This window comes from Eptesicus fuscus, chromosome 10 (genome assembly GCF_027574615.1).
Source record: "Eptesicus fuscus isolate TK198812 chromosome 10, DD_ASM_mEF_20220401, whole genome shotgun sequence".
Taxonomy (NCBI): Eukaryota; Metazoa; Chordata; class Mammalia; order Chiroptera; family Vespertilionidae; genus Eptesicus; species Eptesicus fuscus.
Window position 1 is genome coordinate 39,220,651 of NC_072482.1, and position 23,860 is coordinate 39,244,510.

General features: G+C 39.7%; 1 protein-coding gene and 1 non-coding gene across 2 annotated transcripts in view; both read left to right on the forward strand.

The window, feature by feature from the left end:
- The first annotated feature begins 1,503 nt into the window (after positions 1 to 1,503).
- The window catches only part of TTK (TTK protein kinase), a 37,669-nt gene continuing 15,312 nt past the window's right edge, over positions 1,504 to 23,860 (forward strand). Inside the window, exons 1-13 of the mRNA XM_028159933.2 lie at positions 1,504 to 1,594; positions 2,707 to 2,853; positions 5,679 to 5,901; positions 6,255 to 6,361; positions 9,787 to 9,930; positions 10,908 to 11,022; positions 11,189 to 11,261; positions 11,356 to 11,450; positions 13,490 to 13,577; positions 15,638 to 15,758; positions 19,068 to 19,216; positions 21,632 to 21,765; positions 23,068 to 23,194. Coding sequence (XP_028015734.2) covers positions 2,709 to 2,853; positions 5,679 to 5,901; positions 6,255 to 6,361; positions 9,787 to 9,930; positions 10,908 to 11,022; positions 11,189 to 11,261; positions 11,356 to 11,450; positions 13,490 to 13,577; positions 15,638 to 15,758; positions 19,068 to 19,216; positions 21,632 to 21,765; positions 23,068 to 23,194 — 1,521 coding nt within the window. The 5' untranslated portion in view covers positions 1,504 to 1,594; positions 2,707 to 2,708. The remainder of the gene's footprint in view (positions 1,595 to 2,706; positions 2,854 to 5,678; positions 5,902 to 6,254; positions 6,362 to 9,786; positions 9,931 to 10,907; positions 11,023 to 11,188; positions 11,262 to 11,355; positions 11,451 to 13,489; positions 13,578 to 15,637; positions 15,759 to 19,067; positions 19,217 to 21,631; positions 21,766 to 23,067; positions 23,195 to 23,860) is intronic.
- On the forward strand, positions 10,007 to 10,113 carry LOC129150664 (U6 spliceosomal RNA). The gene has a single exon (XR_008557376.1). It is a non-coding gene; the product is annotated as a U6 spliceosomal RNA (small nuclear RNA).

A 23,860-nucleotide genomic window follows, 5' to 3' on the forward strand; every position in this document is an offset into this window, starting at 1 on the left:
AAGGAGAGGGAGAGATAGAAACATCAATGATGAAAGAGCATCATTGATCTACTGCCTCCTGCATGTCCCCTGGGGATCAAGCCATCAAGGAGGCATGTGCCCTGACCAGGAATCTAACCCTGATCTCCTGGTTCATAGGTCGATGCTCAACCACTGAGCAACACTTGTTTACTTTTTGTGTGTCTTTTTACTTTGTGTTTCTTTTTGCACAGTTTTTATTGCTGTTTTCAAGTTTTTGATCTTTTATTCTCCATTGTCTAATCTGCTGTTAATCTTATCCAGCCTTTTTCAATGCAGGCATTGCCCTTTTTATCTCTACTTGTTAATTTTGGATCTTCTCATATACCCCACATCTATGAGCTATAGGAAAATTTAAAGTAGATTAATGTATGTAATTGGAATTTTCAAAGGAAAAGAAGGAGACCTAAAGAATATATTTGTAGAAAAAAGAATTGGTGGAACAGTAAATGCATTCTTACTAAAGGCAGTGTTATATGCAATGGTGCAAAGGTGGTGATTAACCAATCATTTTGCTCTGCTCAGGTAAAACTACATAGCCAGCAGGTATGTAAACATTCACTAAGTCAGGGAGGGCTTTCACGGTGGCTAGCCAGAGCTGGGAAGGCGATGATTTCTAATAGCTTTGGAGTTATCGAGGGACAGCTGCAGGTGGTTTCCAACACACACACAAAATAAAACAACTGCCCTACCAGAGCGCGTGTCATGATGCTGGTACAACAGACTTCTCGTTGCCTTAGGTGGCAAAGCCACTTAGCAGAGCCCCGCACAGGGGTACATTACTCGAAAAGTGACCTTCCTCTGATGATTCTTGAGCCCTTACGTGAGACAGGCTCGGAGGATGAGGGACTGATGAGCCATCGTGAAGGGCGAGTTCTGCGCACAATTCTGACCAAGGACAGGCCTTGGCTTGGAGGCAAGCATGGGATCACTTAAGGGCAGTGGGAGGGCACAAGAGGGAGCTCTGACACAAGGCACTGCGATTCTTGAGCTGGCAGCAGGACCGAAGGCAGCGCAGTGAACCATCCTTCCTAGCCGCATCCCCCCGAAGCCCGCAGGGAGGAGCGTTGAGGACAAAGGATGGGGTGGCGGTCAGGGAGACGGACTTACTCTCTGGGCACCTTTCAGGTCCATAGGCTGGGAGCAGGGTCCCCGCCCCAGTTTTCCTCTCCCCGGGGTAACTCCGCCCAGGAGTGGCTCCCGCCGGGACAAAAAAATTGGCTGGTTAAACTGGAAGGTGCAGGAAAGCCGGCCACCTGGCGTCTGCGCACAACCAGCAACCAAGAACCCCGCGCAGCCCCGGAGGAGTCCCCGCAAGGACCCTCCCTGGCCGGGACGCAAGGCTCGTAGAGGAAGGGGCGGTGCCGACGCACACGAACCAATCACGACAGACGCTTCCACGTGACCCCCATCGACCAATAGGCGGTTGTGGCATTAGCAGCGGGGAAATTCAAAAGTGTTTTTTTCGGAGTGGGATTCGGATTCCTTCTTTTCTCCCGGCCACGGCTTTCGGGCGGTGAGTTCGGCCTCGCGAATGCATCGGGGAGCGGCGGCGGCCTGTGCATAGGGCGGGTCGGTAAGTGCTGGGGCCGAGGCGGAGGCGGCCGAGCGGGGGAGACCGCGTAGGGCGCGGCTGGAGGAGCTGGAGGGGGACGGGAGGCCTTGCTGCCTCTGCCAGTCCGCCGGGTGTTGCCGGAGAATTTGTTGAGGATCCCGGAAGCCAGAGGTGGGTGTGGACCACGCTGGGGAGAGGGCCTGGCGGGGCGCTTGGGGAGAGTTTGGACACCCGAGATCGTCTCCCAAAAGACACCTCCTCTCTCGTGTTGTGTTTTAGCACGGGGAGAGGAGATGGTGGCCGTGTTCTAACAGTTACCTTTCGAACCGGACTTCAAGAGGTGATATCTAGGTGCCCAGTTAGTCGCCCCTTTTCCCTGTTAAACTCGAGGTCACTGGCGGCATTGATATCAATGGCCCTGGGTTAGTGGGTTGATGTTTGAGAATTACGAAGATGAGATCGACAGGAAGACAGCAGACACTTTGTTGACCAAACATGCAGATGAGCAAGTGCTCAGTATTGTATGAATACAGTAGACTCTTGATATGAGAGTAGTTAAATTAGCAAATCAGGATCCTGCCAGCAATGCACAAGAACAAGCCTGCTGATATCCCGTTTATCAATAAAGGGCTGTGATGTTAGAGTCCTTGCAGTGTACAGGTTTGCTCACATAAAGCAGGTGACTTAAAGAATGGTTATTCACATTACCAAAAGGATTCTTCGCATGTCTGTACGTCGCTACCAAAATCCAAACAAACAGTCCATCACATTTTCTTAAATGACAGAATTTGCAAATGGCCCAGAGAAAATAATTCTGGAAAAAGACTGAAAGGAAGGCATTCAGTATATAGAAGAAAAAATGTAACTTTTGTAAGGAGGGGCAGCAATTTCTGTTTTGTGCAGTGGAAGTTCTGTTAGGAAGAAAACAGTAACTAGCCTATAGGTAACCTTGCTGACAAATGTCAACTATATGCATTTTTATGCACATAGCTTCACAAATACTACCTCCATTGGTGTTAACATGTGTTCACGTAGTAATACTTTAGTCTTCTAGGTTCTAAAAGGCTAGTTGCAGTGTTTTCTTTAATGCTAGTTAATATAGGAATTATGACTAGTTCAATATTTTTCCTTAGAAATGGAGGCCGAGGATTTAAGTGGCAGAGAATTGACAATTGATTCAATAATCAACAAAGTGAGAGATTTTAAAAATAAATTTAAAAATGAAGACCTTACTGATGAGCTAAGCTTGAATAAAATCTCTTCCTCTTCCGATACCACAGGTGAGTTTATTTTTTTGAGTGCCCTTTAAGGTAAAGGAATAAAAAGTTACTACTGTATGTTCACATAATGTACTTTTCTCAGTAATTGATACTTACCAAATAGAGTACTGTACACACACTCTATATTTTATCCCTTTTGTCTGGAAATAGTCCCACAATATTCAAAAGAAAACAAAACTTATCCTTTTTTATAGTGTACCTAGAGGTAGTTTTCTTAACTCTCCAATTATTGTCAGCTGTTATTTCTGCTGATATACTTGCTATCAATTGATGTACTATTCTTGTTTTCATTCTTTTTTTGCTGAAAACAGGAAGTCTCACTGATCTTATGAAAATTATGTATAATTTAAAATCTAACACCCAGTTTTTGATTTGGAGAGTCTTCCTATTACTCCCTTGACCGTTTTTCCCCCCCTTTCTCCTGGCTTCCCTGCTATCTCTCCCATATGCAGGACCAGCTCTTTCTCTTACCCTCTGCCATAAATGAACACCACTCCCCAGATATCTGCTTATTCTTAACTCCTTTAGGTCTTTGTTCAAATGTCAACTCACCCGTTTAAAATAGTAACCTGCAGGGGTGGGAATCTGTCCTCTTTCTCTCATTCCTGTTATTATTTTTCTTCCTAGCACTCATCACCTTATATCTGACTTACTCATGTGTTTATTGTGTATCTCCACTAGAGTGTGAGCTCCCTGAGGACATGGTTTTTATCTGTTTTGTTATGTTTACACAGCTTAGAATGGTGCCTGGCACATAGTAGGCACTTAAATATTTACTGAATGATGAATGAGTGAAAGTGCCCAGATTTTAATACCCAAACTTTATGAAGCCTAATTTACTACATTCAGATTGTTGAGGTCATTTGAAAACTGACCTTTAGATAAGTTTGTCGTATCTATTCCAAATGTTATATGGATGAAGGATTGAAAATAAGAGGAAGTATCTGTAATTTCTTCATGATAGCAGATCATATTTACTTGAAACAACCTCAAAACCAATCGTTTTGATGGTAAGCAAATTCTTAGTAGAATACCACCATATTTTATTATGTGTATTTAAAAAGCGCTATCAGAGCTTGTACACCAAGTTAGATGAGTCCTTATTTAAAACCCTCAGCTTACTCAAACTTGTAAATACTTGACATATATTGGTAATTGGGATGTACAACATTAGATTAAGGATTGAGGAAGACTCAAAGATGCTTAAAACCATGGTTTCTAGATGAGAAGAACTTATTAAAGCACTATGCTGTATGTAATGTTTTTCGGCAGCAAATAAATACTAGCACAATAAATACAATGCTTCAAGTGTTGAATGAAGGTAGAATAGGATACTCAGAGGCATGAGGACTACATCTGCAAAGACACTGTTTTTTAGACATTTGTGCAAACTAATTTGTTAGGAAAGCAATGGGAGTCAAAACTGGAAAATGAAGTTAAGAGCAGACTATATTAAATTAAATATAAGCAAAATTATGAATGTGCTATGTTTTAATAGAAAGCAGAAAGTAATTTTGTTAGCAAAAGTAAAGATTTAGCCCTTGTCAAAGGTAACTGAAACCGATGGAAGGAAAGATAGTTTCCTAGAATTTAATCATGTTCACTAGTGATTAAAGTATCGTAAACGGGAGACTGACATTAATCCAAATTGTCTTTTTATTTATTTATTTTTTATAATTTATTGTTGAGAGTATTACATATGCCCCCCTATTTTTCCCCATTGACCCCCCTCCAATCAGCCCCCTTTCCCCCCCTCAGGCCTTCAACACCCTATTGTCTGTGTCCATGGGTTATACATATATGCATATAAGGTCTTTGGTTGATGACCTTCCACTTCTCACCTTCCCTCTGAGATTCCGTACTCTGTTCCATGCTTTCGTGTCTCTGGAGATAATGTTGGATTAAAACAGGTTACAATAGAAATGGGTTAATACAGTAGTCGGCAAACTCATTAGTCAACAGAGCCAAATATCAACAGTACAACGATTGAAATTTCTTTTGAGAGCCAAAATTTTTAAACTTCTTCTAACGCCACTTCTTTTTTTTTTTTTTTCATCTGTTGGAATTTTTTCTTTTCAATTTTTTTTATTAAGGTATTATATGTGGACATATCTTACCATTGCCAACCCCCACCCCACTCCCATATATGCCCTCACCCCCCCCCCCCCCAGAGTTTTGCATCCCTTGGTTATGCTTATATGCATGCATACAAGTCCTTTGATTGATCTCTTATCTCCCCCACCTCTCCCTAACTTTCCCCCTGTACTAACGCCACTTCTTCAAAATAGACTTGCCCAGGCTGTGGTATTTTGTGGAAGAGCCACATTCAAGGGACCAAAGAGCCGCATGTGGCTCTCGAGCCGCAGTTTGCCAACCACGGGGTTAATAAGTTTCTAAGTTTTTAATGAATAAGTCAGTAATGAATTTTCTAAGCAATTTGATACAGGTGGTGGTGAGAGAGCATTAGGTTATCTTTGAATAGTTAGGATATTAAAGTAGAATTATGCTATTACAGCATAAAATTTTCTTGGATTACATATGGTTTTTTTTTTTTAAAGCTACTGTACTTATAAATAATATTTATTTCCAATTTTTTCCCTTCAAAATTCCTAACTTTTTAGAGTACGGTATAACCTCATTAAAGATATCCATGCAGTAAATAAGTTGCTGATATTTACACAAATTGTTAAGGTTTTAAAAAGAATTTTAAGGAGTTTATGTACATTGATATTGAGAGTATAACTATGATTTGAAGGAAAAGTGCAATTTGGCATTTGTTTTTATATCTTTCTTTTGTTATGGCATATTTTGTTTCTGTTATTCAGATAATTCAGGAACTGTTAACCAAATTATGATGATGGCGAATAACCCAGAGGACTGGTTGAATTTGTTGCTCAAACTAGAGAAAAACAGTTGCCCCCTAAATGATGTCCTTTTAAATAAATTAATTGGTCGTTACAGTCAAGCAATTGAAGCACTTCCTCCAGATAAATATGGCCAAAATGAGAGTTTTGCTCGAATTCAAGTGAGATTTGCTGAATTGAAAGCGTAAGTATTAATATTTTAACTACATTTAGCCAACTACATTACACAGCTATATTACAAAAAAGTAAGATGAAAGCACGTCAGGATTACTTGTAAGAAAATTAATATTTTTGACTAGATTTTTTTGCTTATAATTAGCAAGTGAATAATGTAAACTGTCTTTACTATGTACATATGTCAACAAGTTTCCTATTCTTAACTGCCTAAAAAGATTTTTAAAAATAACCTACTAGTATTTAATTTTACACACAGGAAAAATAATACTCCATGGCTTTTGGAAAATAGAATGAAGAATCATCAAACTTAGGTAGCTGTGTCCTTTCTCTTAAAATTTTACTCTGAAATCTTTATTACAGTATTCAAGAGCCGGATGATGCACGTGACTACTTTCAGATGGCCAGAGCAAACTGCAAGAAATTTGCTTTTGTGCATATATCTTTTGCACAATATGAACTAGCACAAGGTAATTTGAAATATCTAGTCCAAATTTTAAGTAAAAGATAACTTCCTTTGTAACTCATCCTAATATTACATCCTATATATGAAGTAGGAATTTGAGGCAAAAGGTATGCAAGTTGGTCAGATGAGATTATGGGGGAAGAATCTCACCAAAATGGAAATGCAGAGAATATTTGTTACACTAGCTCTTCCACTTATAAGGAGTAATCCAGGGTAATAAGCATGAGCATTATCTTTGTGTTTATGTAGATTCAGGAAAAGTCTAAAGGAAAGTGGCTTCTTCACTGAGTATTTGTGGGATGAAGGATATAAGATACTTAAGCTAGAGCTTGGATAAGCTTTTCTTATGTTATGGTTTCATAGCACTGAAATATACCTCAAACTATAATTGCTGCATTAATTGGTAGTTCCCCTTTAGAAAAAAGAAATTGTAAACAGCTGTGGAAGCTTTTATTTTTTGCTCACCTGCTTCTTCACATTAATAGGACCAGGCCAATCTCTTCCTCAGACATTTTTAGCCTGGCCATTCAGTCTTCTTTCTTTCTCATTTTCTGGGGCCTCTGGATCTACCCTCAGTCTATCCTTTTAGCCACATGTTTCTATTTTCCCTCAGCCTTGTTTCTGCTCCATCCCTGATCCCATTTATTGCCAGATACACACATTATCACTATTTGTTTGGCTCAGCCAGAATCCCCATGATAGTGCACAAAGCAGAGCTCAATAACTGGAGAGTATTCTCTAGGGTTGAGGTTGGAGAAAAGCATTGTGCAAACTCCATGCTTGTTAAAGAAAGTTTGGTCAGGCCTTTAAAACCTGTATCTTTTCTTCATGCTACCTAAACAATTTTTGAGATATTATGGCCTGTCAATAGCAACTATAAATTTTACATCTTCAGAACACATTCTATGTAATAAAAGGCTAATATGCAAATCGACCGAACGGCAGCACGACTGGTCACTATGACACACACTGACCACCAGGAGCTGCCCCCTGGTGGTCAGTGTGCTCCCGCAGGGGGAGCGCCACTCAGCCAGAAGCTGGGCTCACAGCTGGCGAGCACAGTGGCGGTGGTGGGAGCCTTGCCCGCCTCCTCGGCAGTGCTAAGGACCCCTCGGAAGAACGTCCTACTGCCGACTTAGGCCCACTCCGGGCCTCTAGTAAATATTGAAAATCTCAGATTCTGATCCGTAAAAAAGAAATACACTTTACCTATACCACTGCAATATAGTAATAACCTCAAGGTCAAAATTGTGATTATTTTGAACAGGCTTGATGAATAGGCTTTCTGGAAATATACAACATCTCTGAAATCTTATGTGTAGTTTGGTGTGTATGTGTATGTTCATAGGAGTGGAGGACATTCTATAGTTTTTATCAGATTGTCATAGGGGTCTGTAAGCTCTCTATTTACCAATTATCTAAGCCTTTTTTGTTTCCTATCCTAAAATGTTCAGTATCTCAATGTGCCCATACATGAAATTCTGTCACTATCAATAAATGTAGACTTAACCACTATGAAATCTTACCTAATAATAGACAAACATGTAAATTGACCATACCTCCGCTACGCCCACAGCCAATCAGAGTGAGCATGCAAATTAACCCAACAAAAATGGCAGTTAATTTGCATACGTATCTGGGTCCCCGGAACATCCTCAGCACCCAGGTCACTCCGAGTTGGCCATCGGAGGGGCGGGGACCCCCTCCTCAAGCCTAAAGCCTCAGGCTGAGCCAGTGATCGGACGGGCGGTTCGGGGGGGCCCTGCTCAAGCCTAAAGCCTTGGGCGGAGGCTTTAGGCTTGGGCAGGGGCTGAGCCTGCGATCAGAGGGAATGGGAAAAAATCAATGGAAACATATTCTCAGGTGAGGATAAAAAAAGAAAGAAAGAAATGTCATATCCTATGAAAGACATATCTTGAAAATGCCTAAAGAAAGTTGTCATTTTTTCATGGTGAAGGGACTGGAGTCCGTGTTGATGAAAATACCTTTGTGTCTGTGGTGACTGGCAGTTGCTGCAGCAGCGGGGTGATGGGGCTGGCGCCTTCCCCTGATCAGCCCGGTCACCTCCCACAAAGGGAGGCTAGACTGTGGCTTGGGAGCTGGCCTAAGTCGTCAGTAGGACATCCCCTGAGGGCTCCCAGTATGTGAGAGGGGGCAGGCTGGGCTGAGGGACCCCCCTCCCCAGTGCACGAATTTTGTGCAACGAGCCCCTAGTATATGTATATTCTTAAAACTTGTAAAGTGTCTGAAGCTAGAGGCAATCTCTTAATCATATTAATACCCTAAGTGCCAAATTCATAGCATAGCTCAGTGGCTCCCATAAATGTTAAAAACACCCTATATAATAAAGAGGAAATATGCAAATTGACCATCACATCATCACAAAGATGGCAGCACCCATATCCACAAGATGGTGTTGCCCAGTCCCCTTAGCCCTGCCGGAGTCCCCCAGTCCTTTCAGCCTTGCTGGAGGGGTGGCAGGTGCGCGGTGCAGCCAGACCTGTCTGCAGTCCCCCAGCCTCCCGGGACCGGCCCGAGGCGCAGGCAAGCCTCGGATGGTGGCTGCCCAGCCACCCAGGGCCGCCTGAGGCTCAGGTAACCAGGGTCGGCCAAGGCTTGTGCTGCCAGCAGTGGCAGCAGCAGGGGTGTGTGATGGGGGCGTCACCTTCCCCTGAGAGCTCCTGGACTATGAGAGGGGACAGGCCGGGCTGAGGGACCCCCCTCCAGTGCATGAATTTTCATGCACCTGGGCCTCTAGTATTCTATAAGATATATAATGTATACATTGTAGTATTTATAAACACAATAGTAGACTAAATAGATTGGGTAATTTTTCAGTTGAAAAAAATTCCTTTGTTAATTTATCTGTAGTCAGAAAGGTAATTATGGTAGTTATTTTTGCATTGTTGGGGTGGTGTAGCTAGGTCTGATAGCTAAAGATTAGCTATCATTACTTTTTTTTTCCTCACAAGAGTCTTTGATGGAGAATTCCTTTAGCAAAAGATGTTAACCTTTTCTTAATGACTGAATGTCAAGAATGATCATTATTATACTGCATTGTAACAGATGGCTGCTCTTGGGACTATTATAATCTCTAGGGCTTAGTTTTCTCTTTGCCTAAATTCCCTGAGGGTCCTAAGGTGTCTCCACTTTATAACTGCTTTGTTATACTTCTTTTACTTCTGAAAATGGACAGTGGTGATACACTAATACATAATTACACCAGTCACATATTATACAAGTTAACCATTTGACATGAAGTGTTTATCAAAATTGAGGTTGCTTTTTTGCTTATGAAATAAAGCTCAAGAGACTTGAAATGAGTGTTTTTGCCTAAAGCTTTTTAATTGTTTTCAAGGTCCTGACAAATAAGAATCTGGAGAGTGAAGATGGCTGCACTAAAATAGCAATAATTTTTTACTTTCTTAGGTAATATAAAAAAAAGTAAACAACTTCTTCATAAAGCTGTAGAATGTGGGGCAGTGCCACTACAAATGCTGGAAATTGCCATTCAGAATTTAAACCTTGGAAAAAAGCAGCTGCTTCCAGAGGAGGAAAAGAAGAGTTTATCAGGTAAATGTATTAATGTGTGCTGATACTTTTCTGTGGTTGATTACCTGTGAAAAAGGATTAAGGTTAGTATTTTATAGTGCTCGCTTTGGCAACACATATACTAAAATTGGAACGATACAGAGAAGATTAGCATGGCCCCTGTGCAAGGATGACATGCAAATTCGTGAAGCATTCTATATTTAAAAAAAAAAAATGTTAGTATTTTATAGAAAAACTAGTGGCCTGGTGCACGAAATTCATGCAAGGGGGGTGGGGTGTCCCGCAGCCCGGCCTGCACCCTCTCCAATCTGGGACATCCCTTTCGCAATCCGGGACCGCTGACTCCTAACCGCTCACCTGCCTGCCTGCCTGATTGCCCCTAACCACTCTGCCTGCCGGCCTGCTCGCCTCCAACTGCCCACCCTGCCAGCCTGCTCACCCCGAACTGCCCCCCCTGCCGGCCTGATCGCCCCCCAACTGCCCTCCCCTCCTGGCCTGATCGCCCCTAACCACCTCTGCCTCGGCCCTGCCACCATGGCTTTGTCTGGAAGGACGTCCTGGAGGTCTCCCGGTCTAATTAGCATGTTACCCTTTTATTAGTATAGATATTGATGTAGAATGGCCACAATATAAGTTTGAATTTCAGATTTAAAGGAGGTAAGGCATTTAGAAGTAATGAAGTCTTTACTATTGTGTGGGATATTTTGTTGTTGATCACACTTTCACTGGTAACACATTAAAAACAACTCAATCTAAGCAGGAGAATCACTTTTTGTGTTTGGAAATAGGGCTTGTGTCTTTACCCTGGGGAAACAATTATGTGATTATGAAACAGTTATTAAATATAGTTAGACAATTATCTTTGAGAACATCTTCATATCTGCATATCTTAGGGACAGATCTATGAATTGACTTTAAATATTCTTACTTGTGAGATTACATTTTTGTGTATTCCATATGTCTTTACAAATTTAATCACAGTTTCAAACATTTTACAGCATTACCAGTATTAAGTGCGCAAGAATCATTCCCCAATTCACTTGGACATTTACAGAATAGAGACATCAGTTGTGATTCCAGAGGACAGACTACAAAAGCCAGGTTTTTGTACGGGTGAGGAAACTGAACCAGTAAATGCTCATCATACATTTATATTATTTATATGTTTACATACATATTTTCATGTAAAAGTGATAACAGTGTTTAGTAGTTAATGAAGATACATACTTTAATGTTATTTTTTTTTTTTACAAATTGGGGGTATTTTCTTTCTGTTTAGAGAGAACGTGCCCCCTCAAGATGCAGACATAGGTCACCAAAATCCCTTAAAACAAATAAACAAAGCTAAACGGGTGAGTTAGTTTTAATTTACTTTGATTAAGCTGGTAGTGGTAAGGTCTTTGTTTATTTCCTCGTTGGTCACTTAATGTTTCAAAACATTTTTAGTCATGTCCTTTTGGAAGAATCCCAGTTAATCTTCTAAATAGCCCGGATTGTCATGAGGAGACTAATGATTCAGTTGTACCAAGATTTACAAAAAGGTATGTTTGGGTGTAAGTTTTTGCTTTGTTTTCAAGATTGATGGCAAAATGGTCTTAAAGTCTTTTACTGAATAATAGTAATTATGATTAAAATTTTATTTAGTACTAAAGGTTACCAAATCTCTAAATGTCAGGGACAAAGAAATGAGTGAAGAATATGACTATTTTGCCTTTTCACTTATTAAAATTATTCATTAACCCTGGTAGGTATGCTCAATGGTTAGAGCATTGGCCCACATACCAAAGGGTCGTGGATTTGATTCCCAGTCAAGGGCACATAACTGAGTTACAGGTTCAATCCAAGGCCTCAGTCGGGGTGCATGCGGGAGGCAACCAACCAATGTGTCTCTCACATTGATGCTTCTCTCTCTCCTTTCTTCCCTTACACTCTATAAAAATCAATGGAGAAAATATTCTCAGGTGAGGATTAACAGCAACAAAAGAATAATTTTAAAAAATAAAAATATTCATTAAAGGAACTATTAAAATATAGGAAACATAAAGGAAAAAAAGTTAAGACACCTGACGCTTAAAATACTATGCAAACATCCCAAAACTCCTGTTGTTTGAACATTTCTCACTTAAATCAGTAGCCTTTCTGGTAAGAGTTTCTTCCTAGTGTGTAGTTAGAAATCTCCATAGCAGGGGTAAAGGAAGTCTGGAAATGATTTTTTTTCCAGCCATCATTGGGAAAGAAGATGAATTCATTCATTTGCTTCAGAAACTAGGGGATCAAGAAGTGGAGCAGAGTAGGTAGAGATAAAATGTTGTTTATTACATCCAATGTATTATCCTTCTTCTGTCAGCTAGGGTGTTTATTCCCTTGAAAGAAATGAGAATCTAGTTTCTAGCTTAGCTAAGGGACTTCTGGCCTATTCCTAACTCTAATCACTATATAACATCATTTCTATTTGAAAAGTCTCTTTCGATTCCAGAGAATCATGTGGCAAGTAAACGTTAGAAACACAACTGATGGTTTTTAGTTGGTGTCTTCTAAAACTTCTATTATACTTAGGGTTCAACACATATTGATATTAAAAGAACATTTTGGTTGTCAGGTTGTCAAGCTCCAAAATGTCAGGTTAAGTTCCAGGATGTATTATCTTGTTATCTTCATTTCAAATATCTAGCTGAAGAATAGAGAGTTCCTCACACTCCCAGGAAAACAAAAACAAACCAGTTATTTTCCTGCTTGTTATGATAGACGGTATGCTAGGCACTATGGAGACCCATAGAGGGTTTATAGTCTAGTTTCTATCTTTAAGCTATTTGCCATCTGAAGTGAAGTTCTACCTATTGCTATCCCTTTCTCCTTTCCCACCCACAATCACATCATAATTTCAGTTGTTACTTATTACATAATGAAGTATGTAATTACCTGCCAATCTCTATCACTTTTTTAAAAATATTTTTTTATTGATTTCAGAGAGGGAGAGAGAAACAGCAATGATGAGAGAGAACATTGATCAGCTGCTTCCTGCATGACCCCTTCTGGTGATCAAGCCTGCAACCTGGGCATGTGCCCCAAAGGAATCGAACTGTGACCTCCTGGTTCATAGGTCAGCATTCAACCACTGAGCCACACTGGCCAGGCCATCTATCACTTTTAAAAAATATATTTTGATTGATGTTTAGAGAGAGAGGAAGGGAGAGAGAAAAAAACATCAATGTGAGAGCAGAACATTGATCAGCTACCTCCTGCCCAGCCCCCACCAGGGAATCCAGCCCACACCTCACACGTATGCCCTGACTGGTAATCATACAGGCAGAACAGGCAACCTTTGGTATATGGGACGATGCTCAACCAACTGAGCCACACAGGCCAGGGCCAATCTCTTATCAATTTTGTCATTGTTCAGCACATAACTTAATCACATTTGTGCTAGAATCATGCTATTTTTTAAAATATCTTTCCAAGAGATTTTTCCAATTAAAAAATGTGTAGTTAAAAAGCCAACTTTAAAATGGGAAAAAAATAATATATTGAAAACATTGACTTCAAATTAAATGTTAAAATTATTTTGTTTTGTGGGCAATAGACAGACCACTAGAACAGAATACCGAGAGGTGGTTGTGCCTGGATCTAAATCAAGTGAGAATGATTCCTGTGAATTAAGAAATTTAAAGGTAATTCCATTTTTGAATTTTTATATGAAGCTAGGGTTCCTGAGCCAGGGTTCACGGAGCTTTTTCTGTGGAAGGCAACTAATAGTTTATATGCTATCTTTAACAAGTGTTCCTGAAGTTCCTAGAGATGTAGTACCACTAAGGGAAAGTGGTATAGAAGTCCTATACCCAGTTTTTCTCCAAGACTGAGGTGCAGATCAACTATTTTCTGGGATAAATGAAGTAACACTTCTTATGCATGTGCTTTAGCAGACTCGGTGGCCTGTGCTTGGGAATAGCTGGGGGAAATCATTCCCCCCAGTTTTAGCTTCTTGTGTGTTTAATCATATGATCTTGCAGGACATCTTAAACAAAAAAGGAGAGAATAAATTGTGATGGGAAGGGGTGAGGTCTTAGTCTGATGTGCTGATATGGCAGAGCAACATTGTAGACTTCAGCAACGAAGTTTTAGTCTCTGGTGCACTGATTTTAGGGGTTATACTATCCTTATTGTACTTGAGTTAGGCCCCTGGCACCATAACACAGGTCTTTTCAATTGTATACTCTTTATAATTCTTCTCTTTCATGGTGTTTGCTTTAAAATAATAATTTTAACTAATCACAACTATCTTAGAGAAGAATGCAGTTTCGTTAAAATTTTACTTTCTGGATTTAGAATAACTGTCTTAGACTTACACAGATCTTAATTTTGACTAATGCTGTTATTTGTGGTGATAAAATATGACCATAGTAAAAAAAATAGTGAGTCATATTTTATGTTAGATTCAAACTTTCTAACCTCACTCTTTAAGTGAACATATTTTAGCAATTTATTAACATGCTCACTGAAAACAAATTAGCCAAAAACCCACTGCATGGGAGAACGTATTTGCCAATGTTATCTCCGATAAGGGTTTAATCTCCAAAATTTACAGGGAACTCATACAACTTAAGAAAAGAAAGATAAGCAATCCAATCAAAAAATGGGCAAAGGACCTAAATAGACACTTTTAGAAATAGGACATACAGAATGCCAAGAGATGAATAAAAACATGCTCAAAGTCACTAATCATTCGAGAGATGCAAATCAAAACAACGAGGTACCATCTCACAACTGTCAGAATGTCTACCATCAACAAACTACAAGTGCTGGAGAGGATGCGGAGAAAAAGGAACCCTCATGCACTCCTGGTGGGAATGCAGACTAGTGCAGCCACTGGAAAACAGTATGGCGTTTCCTCAAAAACTTAAAATTGGAACTGCCATTTGACCCAGTAATCCCACTTCTAGGAATATATCCCAAGAAAACAGAAACACCAATCAGAAAGGATATATGCACCCTATGTTCATAGCAGCACAATTTACAATAGCTAAAATGAGTGGATTAGAAAACTGTGGTACATCTACACAACGGAATACTATGCTGCTGTAAAAAAGAAGGAATTCTTACCATTTGCAACAGCATGGATGGAACTGGAGAGCATTATGCTAAGTGAAATAAACCAGTCAGTGAAAGAAAAATACCACATAATTTCACTCATTTGTGGAATATAAAGAACATTATAAACTGATGAACAAAAATAGAGAGGCAAAGAAGCATCGAATAGACTATCAAACTACAGTGGGAAGGCTGGGGAGGGTTGGGGGGAAGGTAAGAGATCAACCGAAGGACTTGTATGCATGCATATAACTATAACCAAGGGACGCAAGACACGAGGGGTGGGAGGTGCGGGGGGTGAGGGCATGTGCCAGGGATTAGGGGAGGCCGGGGGAAGGTCAATGGGGAAAAAAAGGAGACATATGTACTGCTATTTGTAATACTTTAAATAATAAAATAAAAATTTTTTAAAAAAGGAAAACAAATTGGCCAAATTTTTTATTATGGTCATTCCTATTGCTATAGTCAGTAGTTGAGGAAGTTCATCTTTGCTAGGAGTATGTGAGTCTACATGTGATTATAACAGATTATTTCCCTAGCAATATTTTCATATAGAATATACTTTAGTATATTGAACACTAAGACAAATTAGTACTACTAATGTTTATGAGACTTTTATTATTTATATCTTATTTCCATATAGTCTGTTCAAAATATCCATTCCAAGGAACCTCTGGTGTCAGATGAGAAGAGTTCTGAACTTATTACTGATTCCGTAACCATGAAGAATAAAACTGAATCAAGTTCTCTAGGGAAATTAGAAGGTAAGAGGATAAAATAGACTTCCTTAATTAAGTAAAGCTATACTTTGGCCCTGGCCAGTATAGCTCAGTAGGTTGGGCATCATCCTGTGCAATGAAGGGTTGCCAGTTTGATTCCCAGTCTAGGCACATGCCAGAGTTGCAGGCTCCATCCTTGGTGGGAGGCATGCAGGATGCAGCTGATTGATGTTTTCATTTCCCATCAATGTTTCTTTCCCTCTCCCTTCCTCTCTCTAAAGATCAATTAAAAGGAAAACACACACACACACACACACACACGCTAAAAAGTAAAATAAAATTTAAAAAGAAATCAAAACTACTTTGTTGTTTGTGAATGCTGACCTGCCACCTAATCCTATATAATAAAGATCCTATATAATCTAACCTAATAATAGACAAATATGCAAATTGACCATACCTCCGACACACTCACAAGCACCGCCCACAAGCCACGCCCACCATCCAATCAGAGCGAGCATGCAAATTAACCCAAACCAAGATGGCTACAGCCACAGAGAGCAAGGTTTCCTAGGTAACAGAGGAAGCCAAGCTTTCTGCCTGCCCTTGCCAGGCCTAAGCCTCCACTCAAGCTACAAAGTTTCAATTATAGAAGGTAAACAAATTCAAACAAATGGCGGCAGAATGGAGCTTGAGAGAGCAGGCCAGGGTTGCTGCCGGCAACAGGGGAAGCAAAGCTTTCTGCATACCCTGGCTGGGCCCACCCACTTAAGGCAACAAAGTTTCAATTATAACCCCAACACAAATGGCTACTGGCCTTCGGAGGGAGCCCCAGGCTTGGCTCTGTTCCAGGCTACAAAGTGTCAATTGTAGAAGGAAAATAAATTCCAGATACCAGGGCCTCCTCTTGGGTTGCCAGGGGGCGTGACCGGCCTGAAAACCACCACAGGCCCCTCGCTCAGGCCACTCCATGCCCCAAGGGAACCCCCACCTGATCCGGGATGCCCTTCAGGGCAAACCAGCTGGCCCCAACCCCTGTACCAGGCCTCTATCCTATCTAATAAAAGAGTACCATGCAGATTGATCATCACTGCAACACACAATATAGCTGCCCCCATGTGGTCAAAGATCCTGCCCCCATGTGGACACAAGATGGCCACCACAAGATGGCCAGCAGGAGAGGGCAGTTGGGAGGCACCTGGCCTGCAAGGGAGGGCAGTTGGAGGTGATCAACCCTGCAGGAGAGGGCAGTTAGGGGTGACCAGGCCGGCAGCGGAGGGAAGTTGGGGGCAAACAGGCTGGCAGCAGAGTGGTTAGGGGTGATCAGGCTGGCAGGCAGAAGCGGTTAGGGGCAATCAGGAAGGCAGGAAGGCAAGCAGTTGGGAGCCAGCAGTCCTGGATTGAGGGGTCCCATATTGGCGAGGGTACAGGCTGGGCTGAGGGACAACCCCCCCCCTCTGTGCACGAATTTCGTGCACTGGGCCTCTAGTCAAGATATAATATGCAAATAGTCATAACGACCAACAGTGTAATGACCAACGGTGTAATGACCGGATCACGGATCAGCAGGAGGGTGGGGCAGCGAGCTACAAGTGGGCAGCAGAGAGCTACAGGAGGGGTAGGGCAGCAAGCTATGAGGGAGGGGCTGGGGCAAAGGGATGGGGGGAGCTACAGGTGGGCGGGGCAGCAGGCAGAGAGCTACTGGAGGGCGGCACACGGATTCGTGCGCAGGGCTACTAGTTGTGATATAAGACCTCATATTTCAGTTGAATTATAAAGTGTATAAAAAGTATTGAATTCTGTGGCAAAGGAAATTTATTTATATAAAAGGTGCATAAAAGAAAGAGTGGAGGAAAGTACCATGGAGCTGATTTATTTTTCTCAGTTGGCCTGACAAATACTTTCTGGAAAGGACACAGAAGCTGTTTTTAAATGACAATTCTCCTTTTTTTTTTTTTTTAATTACACATTCAGTTTTCCACTATATGAGTATTATGATAAATGTTCTAAGGATATGTAAATGAATGAACCAGAGTCCCAAGGATTTCGCCATCCAATGTGGGAGATATACTGCTACATATAATGCTGGGTAGATTGTAGAGAGTGTCATGAGAACCACATATGAGAATTCAGAGGGAGGAGAAATTTGAGGATCTAATTTAGGGGAAATAAGGTAATACTTTGTGGAGGAGAAAAAACTGTTAGGGTTGAAATAGAAAGGACTAGCAGTAACTATTTTAAATGGAGGGAATAGCATAAGCAAAAGAATGAAACATCTTAGGAACAAAAGACAGTCCAGTTATGCTGAAAACTGTAATAGGTAGTATAGAGATAATGAGAGATCAGACTGAATGGCTGGCTTAAATGTTTTGTTCATTCTGATGTCAGAATGTCATTGAAGATGTTTGGACAGGGCTATGAATTGGATGATCATTGTCCAAACAAAGGTTGCTATATTGAATGCAATTTTTTCTTTTATTTGTACTGAGAAAGGGCACTGGGACAAAACTAGATTTGTCCCAGACTCTTGGTTTATCCTGGGCTTTCCTGGTTTAGCCCTGAAAGTCCCATGTCTCAGGAAAGCCCTCAATCCCTGGCAAACTCGGATGATTAGTCACCCTAGAATAGTCTCTTTGCCATTATTTTAGTTGGGAATAGATCCTTAATCTTAGTATTTGGGGGAAACTGTTATATTTTACTAGAGGCCCGATCCATAAAATTCATGCAGGAGTAGGCCTTCCTTTCCCCGGCTGCTGGCACCAGCTTCCCTCTGGTACCCGGGACCTGGGCTTCCCTCCCGGGCTTCCCTCCGGCCCCATCTTTGTCCGGAATGATGTCAGATCTAATTAGCATATTACCCTTTTATTATTATAGATACTTTGTATGGTGTCTGTTATAAACTGGTATGATTAATAATACTAACCTGACACCTAATTTAATGTTTTTAAATGAAGACTTGTGCCAATAATACATTATTATATAGTAAAACTTTTTGTTAAAGCTTCAATATTCATAGAAACATAGGTTTATTTCTTTTTTGAAAAATATATTTTATTGATCTTTTTACAGAGAGGAAGGGAGAGGGATAGAGAGTTAGAAACATCGATGAGAGAAACATCGATCAACTTCCTCGTGCACACCCCCCACTAGTTATAGGATAGCCATGTTGCAAGTTTATAAAATTGACTTGCTAAAAAGCAAATTGTCAACAACTGGCCTAAAGTTTTTAGTTTCTCTCTTTGTTTTTAAGAGCAAAATGCTAATATAGTTTGTAGCATGTTCTAGTGTTTATGTTTAATTTTGTCATTATAAAATATTCTTGCATTTTAATGATAATAACAAAAACCATTTCAGAACCTAAAGAAGATCAAGAACCAAAGGTTCCAGAAAGTAACCAAAAACAGTGGCAATCTAAGAAAAAGTCACAACATGTAAACCAGAATCCTGATGCATCTTCAAATCAATGGCAGATTCCAGAGATAACCCGAAAAGTTGATACAGAGGTAACTTTCCTTTCCCCTTGTGTAGCATGGCCATTGTTGAAAATGTGATGACCAGGTTAAATGTTTTCCTATTTTATTAACTCCTATGTACCACATTTTGTAGAATAGTTTACTTAAAGGATGTTTTTATTATTCACAAAGTAATTAGTAAGTCTTAGGTTCAGTAAAAGTATATGTCAAGATGAACTCTTCTATTTTCAGTAGTGTTTCTAGATTGCTGGTAGGCTTGTGCAGGATTAGCAAACTAGTCTATGAGTCAAAGCTGTTTCTTAGCCTGTGTGTGTAAATAATGTTTTGTTGGAACACTGCCACACCCACTCATTTACTGACTATCTATGACTACTTTGAAACTATAACAGCAGAGTTTACTACAGAGATCATCTGGTCAATAAAGCCTAAAATGTTTATGGTCTTGCCCTTTACAGAAAACAATATGTTGCTCCTTGCACTTGTGCAATGCGAAAGCACTTGACAGTTTACTGTTGTCATCCTCATGGATGAAATAGAAAATAGAGACTAGATAATGTATATGAATTTATAACAGTGGCTAGGGGCCATTTCAGAAGGAATGATGTGGAGGACTGCTTGAGAACCATGGTCACACTCACCATTACTTATCAGTTATAGTCTAACTCAGTGGTTCTCAAATATTTTGGTCTTAGGAGTCCCCTTTTACTCTCTTAATTATTGAGACACCTAGAGAGCTTTTTGTTTACATTGGTTATATTTTTAGCTGTATTGACTGTATTAGAATGTAAAACCAAGAATTTAAAAAATATTAATATATTAAAGGGCACATACCTAGGTTGCAGGTTCAATCCCTGGTCAGGATGCATGTAGGAGGCAACTAATCGATGTTTCTCTCTTTCTCCCTTCCTCTCTCTCTAAAATCAATAAATATGTCTTCAGTGAAGACTTAGAAAAACACACCAAAAAGCCAACTGAACCACATAGAGAAAAAAGAAAAAGAAAATAGGCAATTTACCTGAGAGCTACAAAGTCCTTGTTGCTATGTCCACGTCATTTCTTCTCTTGTCTTGCCCTTTTGAGGCTCTGCCTTCTGGAATATCATCCTGTTCCTTCTAATTGCTGTCATCTCTGAACATCCTGGAGATTCCCCATCATTCCTTAAACATATAAGGCTGTGGATCACTTTTATTTACTTCAAACCAACAACTGTCATCTTTTGTTTGTTTCTATAGTTTATATGTCACTAGTCCTACAGCTGGCTTTCAAATTCATAACTTCTTCCTCCTTCATGACCACTGTCTTAATTTTAATTAGCTACCCATTCCTATATCCTTAGTTCTGATCTCCAAAATCTCATATGCAAACATCCCACTCTATGACTATAATATTTACATTCTCCTTTCCAGTACCATTAGTTTCTCACTACCACCCTGACCACTAATTCAAATATATATTTTAGAAAATCTTAAATGAAATGGAAAATTTATCCAGGAAAAGAGATACAATGGCCATGCTAGCTATTTTCAAACTTAAAGGACAGAAAGTAGAAGAGATTTATGCATTGTGGCTCTCAAGAGCATAATGTGAACCAGTAGGTTAAAAATTATAATAGAGAAGCTGACTTAATCTAAACATCTTTGAAGGCTTCCTAATAACTATAACTCTGTCCCCAAATTGAAGTGAACCTCTTTAGACAGTAGTGAGTACACAGTTAATAATGTTCAAACAAAATGTGATTCTCTCTGGTTGAGATGCTATTGAACAGGGGTTGGCCAACTTCAGTTAAAGGTTAGTAGGCTTTGCAGACCAGAATGGTCACTGTTATAATTACTCAAGTCTGCCTCTACAGCATGAAAACAACCTTAGACAGTATGTAAACAAGTGGGCATACCTGTGTTCCAATAAAACTTTATTTACAAAAACAGGCAGCAGGCCAGATTCAGCCTGCAGGTTGTAATTTGCCCATCTCTGCTGTAGAGGATGATCATTTATCATTGCTTTGGGATTTATAGGAGATAAATACATGTCTCTTATGAGGGAGAAGGTAAGAGTTTGCTATTTCAGATTTTGATAAATAATTACTATTTGGCCATTTTGCCCCAAGATATAAAGTGGGGAGTGTGATTTTATTGATTAGAGAAAGAGTAGTTTTTAGGAGAATGGCAGGATACTTATTTATATTATAAAATTTCAATACTGGTTACAATACACCTGACTGTAGAGGATATTAGATCCTGTTTTGTTAAACAATACTGTGTACCTTCCCTTGACTTGTAATATCTTTGAGCAAAATGTAACAGGCTTTAGAATTTAGAGTAGAAAACACCGTATTAAGAAGTTATTGAAAGTCTGTAAAACATATGTCTACCTATTTTAGCATGCTTTTTATATGATTTTATTTTATTTTAGAAGTGTGTTTTATTTTTTTTTCTTTTGGTTTAACAGAAACAAACCACTTTTGAGCAACCTGCCTCTTTAGTTTTAAAGCAGTCACCGCCAATAGCAGTACCAAAATGGACTGACCGAAAATCTGTTTGTAAGACACCCAGTAGCAGGGCCCTGGAGGATTATATGAACTGGTAATTACTTTTGACTCTTAACTTGGTATAGTAGAAATAACATGGGCTTTGGGGTCAGATAGATCTGGAGTTGCTTTCTTACTTTAAGACTTTTAAAATTCATATTATTTTTCTCAGGATCATTTTTTTTTTCACCTGTAAAAGGGGAGGTGAAGGTGGCTATAATATATTTTTAAGGATTGTTGTGAAGGTCTCTGTCATATTGTAGTCTGTACCTGCAACCTATAACTACTCTAAGCATGCAAAACTTGATAATCATGCATTGCCACATGGATACATCTCTAATTGAGAGATATTTAAAGGCCACATTCTTAGAGTGGATAAAGGGTGGATATACTTTATAGCAAAGGAGGTGTTAATTGGAATGTGATAGTTTCTGAGAGGGGTTGGTTTTACAGGTCACATGGTTCTGGGAGTGTTCAAAGGTATAAGACTTGAGTGGATAGGAATGAGGGATGAGTAAAGAAATTGGATGGTCAGTGCTGATAGGAAACTTGGGGATATTTCAAAAGCAAATTAATGGCATTCAAAGAAAGGAAATAAAGGGATGTGACACATCATATTCTTAAATTAGTGGCTATACTAGTATTTTTAATGTCTTATTATAGGATAATTTAATGATATCTTTTGCTTTTCATGTGCATAATATCATCTTTGATGTTAATTAGAACTGGCCTTTAGAGTACTCACAACCTAGTCTCCTACCTATTTAATACAATTCTGCTATATATTACCTCATTTTATTATACTAAGCATATTTTAAAGGATGATTGCTAACTATGATAGTGATGTAGTTATTTCTTGTGAAATTAGATTATGTAGTTGTCAACAAATATTTGTAGACCTCTTTATGCCAAACACCATTCTAGGTACTGAGGATGCAATAAGACAAGCAAAGCACAAATGCCAACTGAATGGCTTTCAGCTCAAAGGCCAAACTTCTCTGATGTAACTGGCTTTCAGTTGTTTATGGCAGGCTATTGTAGAACATTAATGTTAAAAAGCACTCATAAACTCTGTGGGCTGACCTATACCTTGGCTAAATTCTTATAGAATAAACCCAGCTCCATATTTTGAATGCCATCTTCCTTATTTTGCAATTCAGAAAGAATTCCCCCAAAATAAAATTTCTCATAATGTGTCTAGGATAAATAATTCAGCTATACTATGAAAACTGACTTTGATTCTGTTTGATGTAACACACTTATATTTACATTCACCTTTAAAATCACACGCAAAACCTGAGTCTAAATCTTGTTTTTAAAATTTTAATGTTTTACATTTAAAAGCTATCTTTCTTAGTTTTAGGACTCCAGTTATAAAGAATGACTTCCCACCTGCTTGTCAGTGGTCAACACCGTATGGCCCACCTGCCTATTTCCAGCAGCCCCAGCAACAAATACCTGTTACTCCTCTTCAGAATTTACAGGTTTGATAAGCTTTGTCTATGGTGGTATATGTTAAGGTAGGATCCATTTCAAAGATTTTATTTCATTTTATTTTTTTACAGCATCTAGTAGCTAGGGAAAGTCTTAAGGGCTTGTCAAACGTGACCAAGTGAAGGGGCTGGGAGGCTTCCAAAAGAGGTCAGTTTCAGGAGGGAACTGAAAAGAGGCCAGAATGTGGCTGGAGTTCAGGAAGGAAACGGGGTGGTGGGTGATCCTTAGGGTCTTGTTGGGCCCTTGAAGTTTTACCCCATGAGGGATAGGAAGCTATTGGAACTGGTTGGAGCAGGGAAGTGAACTTATTTGCATTTTGAAACAACTACTTTGGTGACAGTGAGGAGGAAAGACTAGGGGAAATGTGGAATATCCTGTGTAGGAAACTGAACTTCACATTAGTATTGAATTAGAAATAAGTCAGAATTATTTTATTCTAAAAAACAATAACAACAAAATTAAAATGTCAGCTGTTAGGGGAAAATGAATTGAACTGCTTTCTTCCCTCTCAGAAATGTTCAGTTTACGTATGAGAGGAAGCTCCAGAGGAAAAGGGGTTTGGGGGCATAGTGAAGTATCTTTATAAAATCACAACTTAATGAAAGATGATAGATATATATTTCAAAGCCTTAATACTTTCTTACAGAAAACATAAA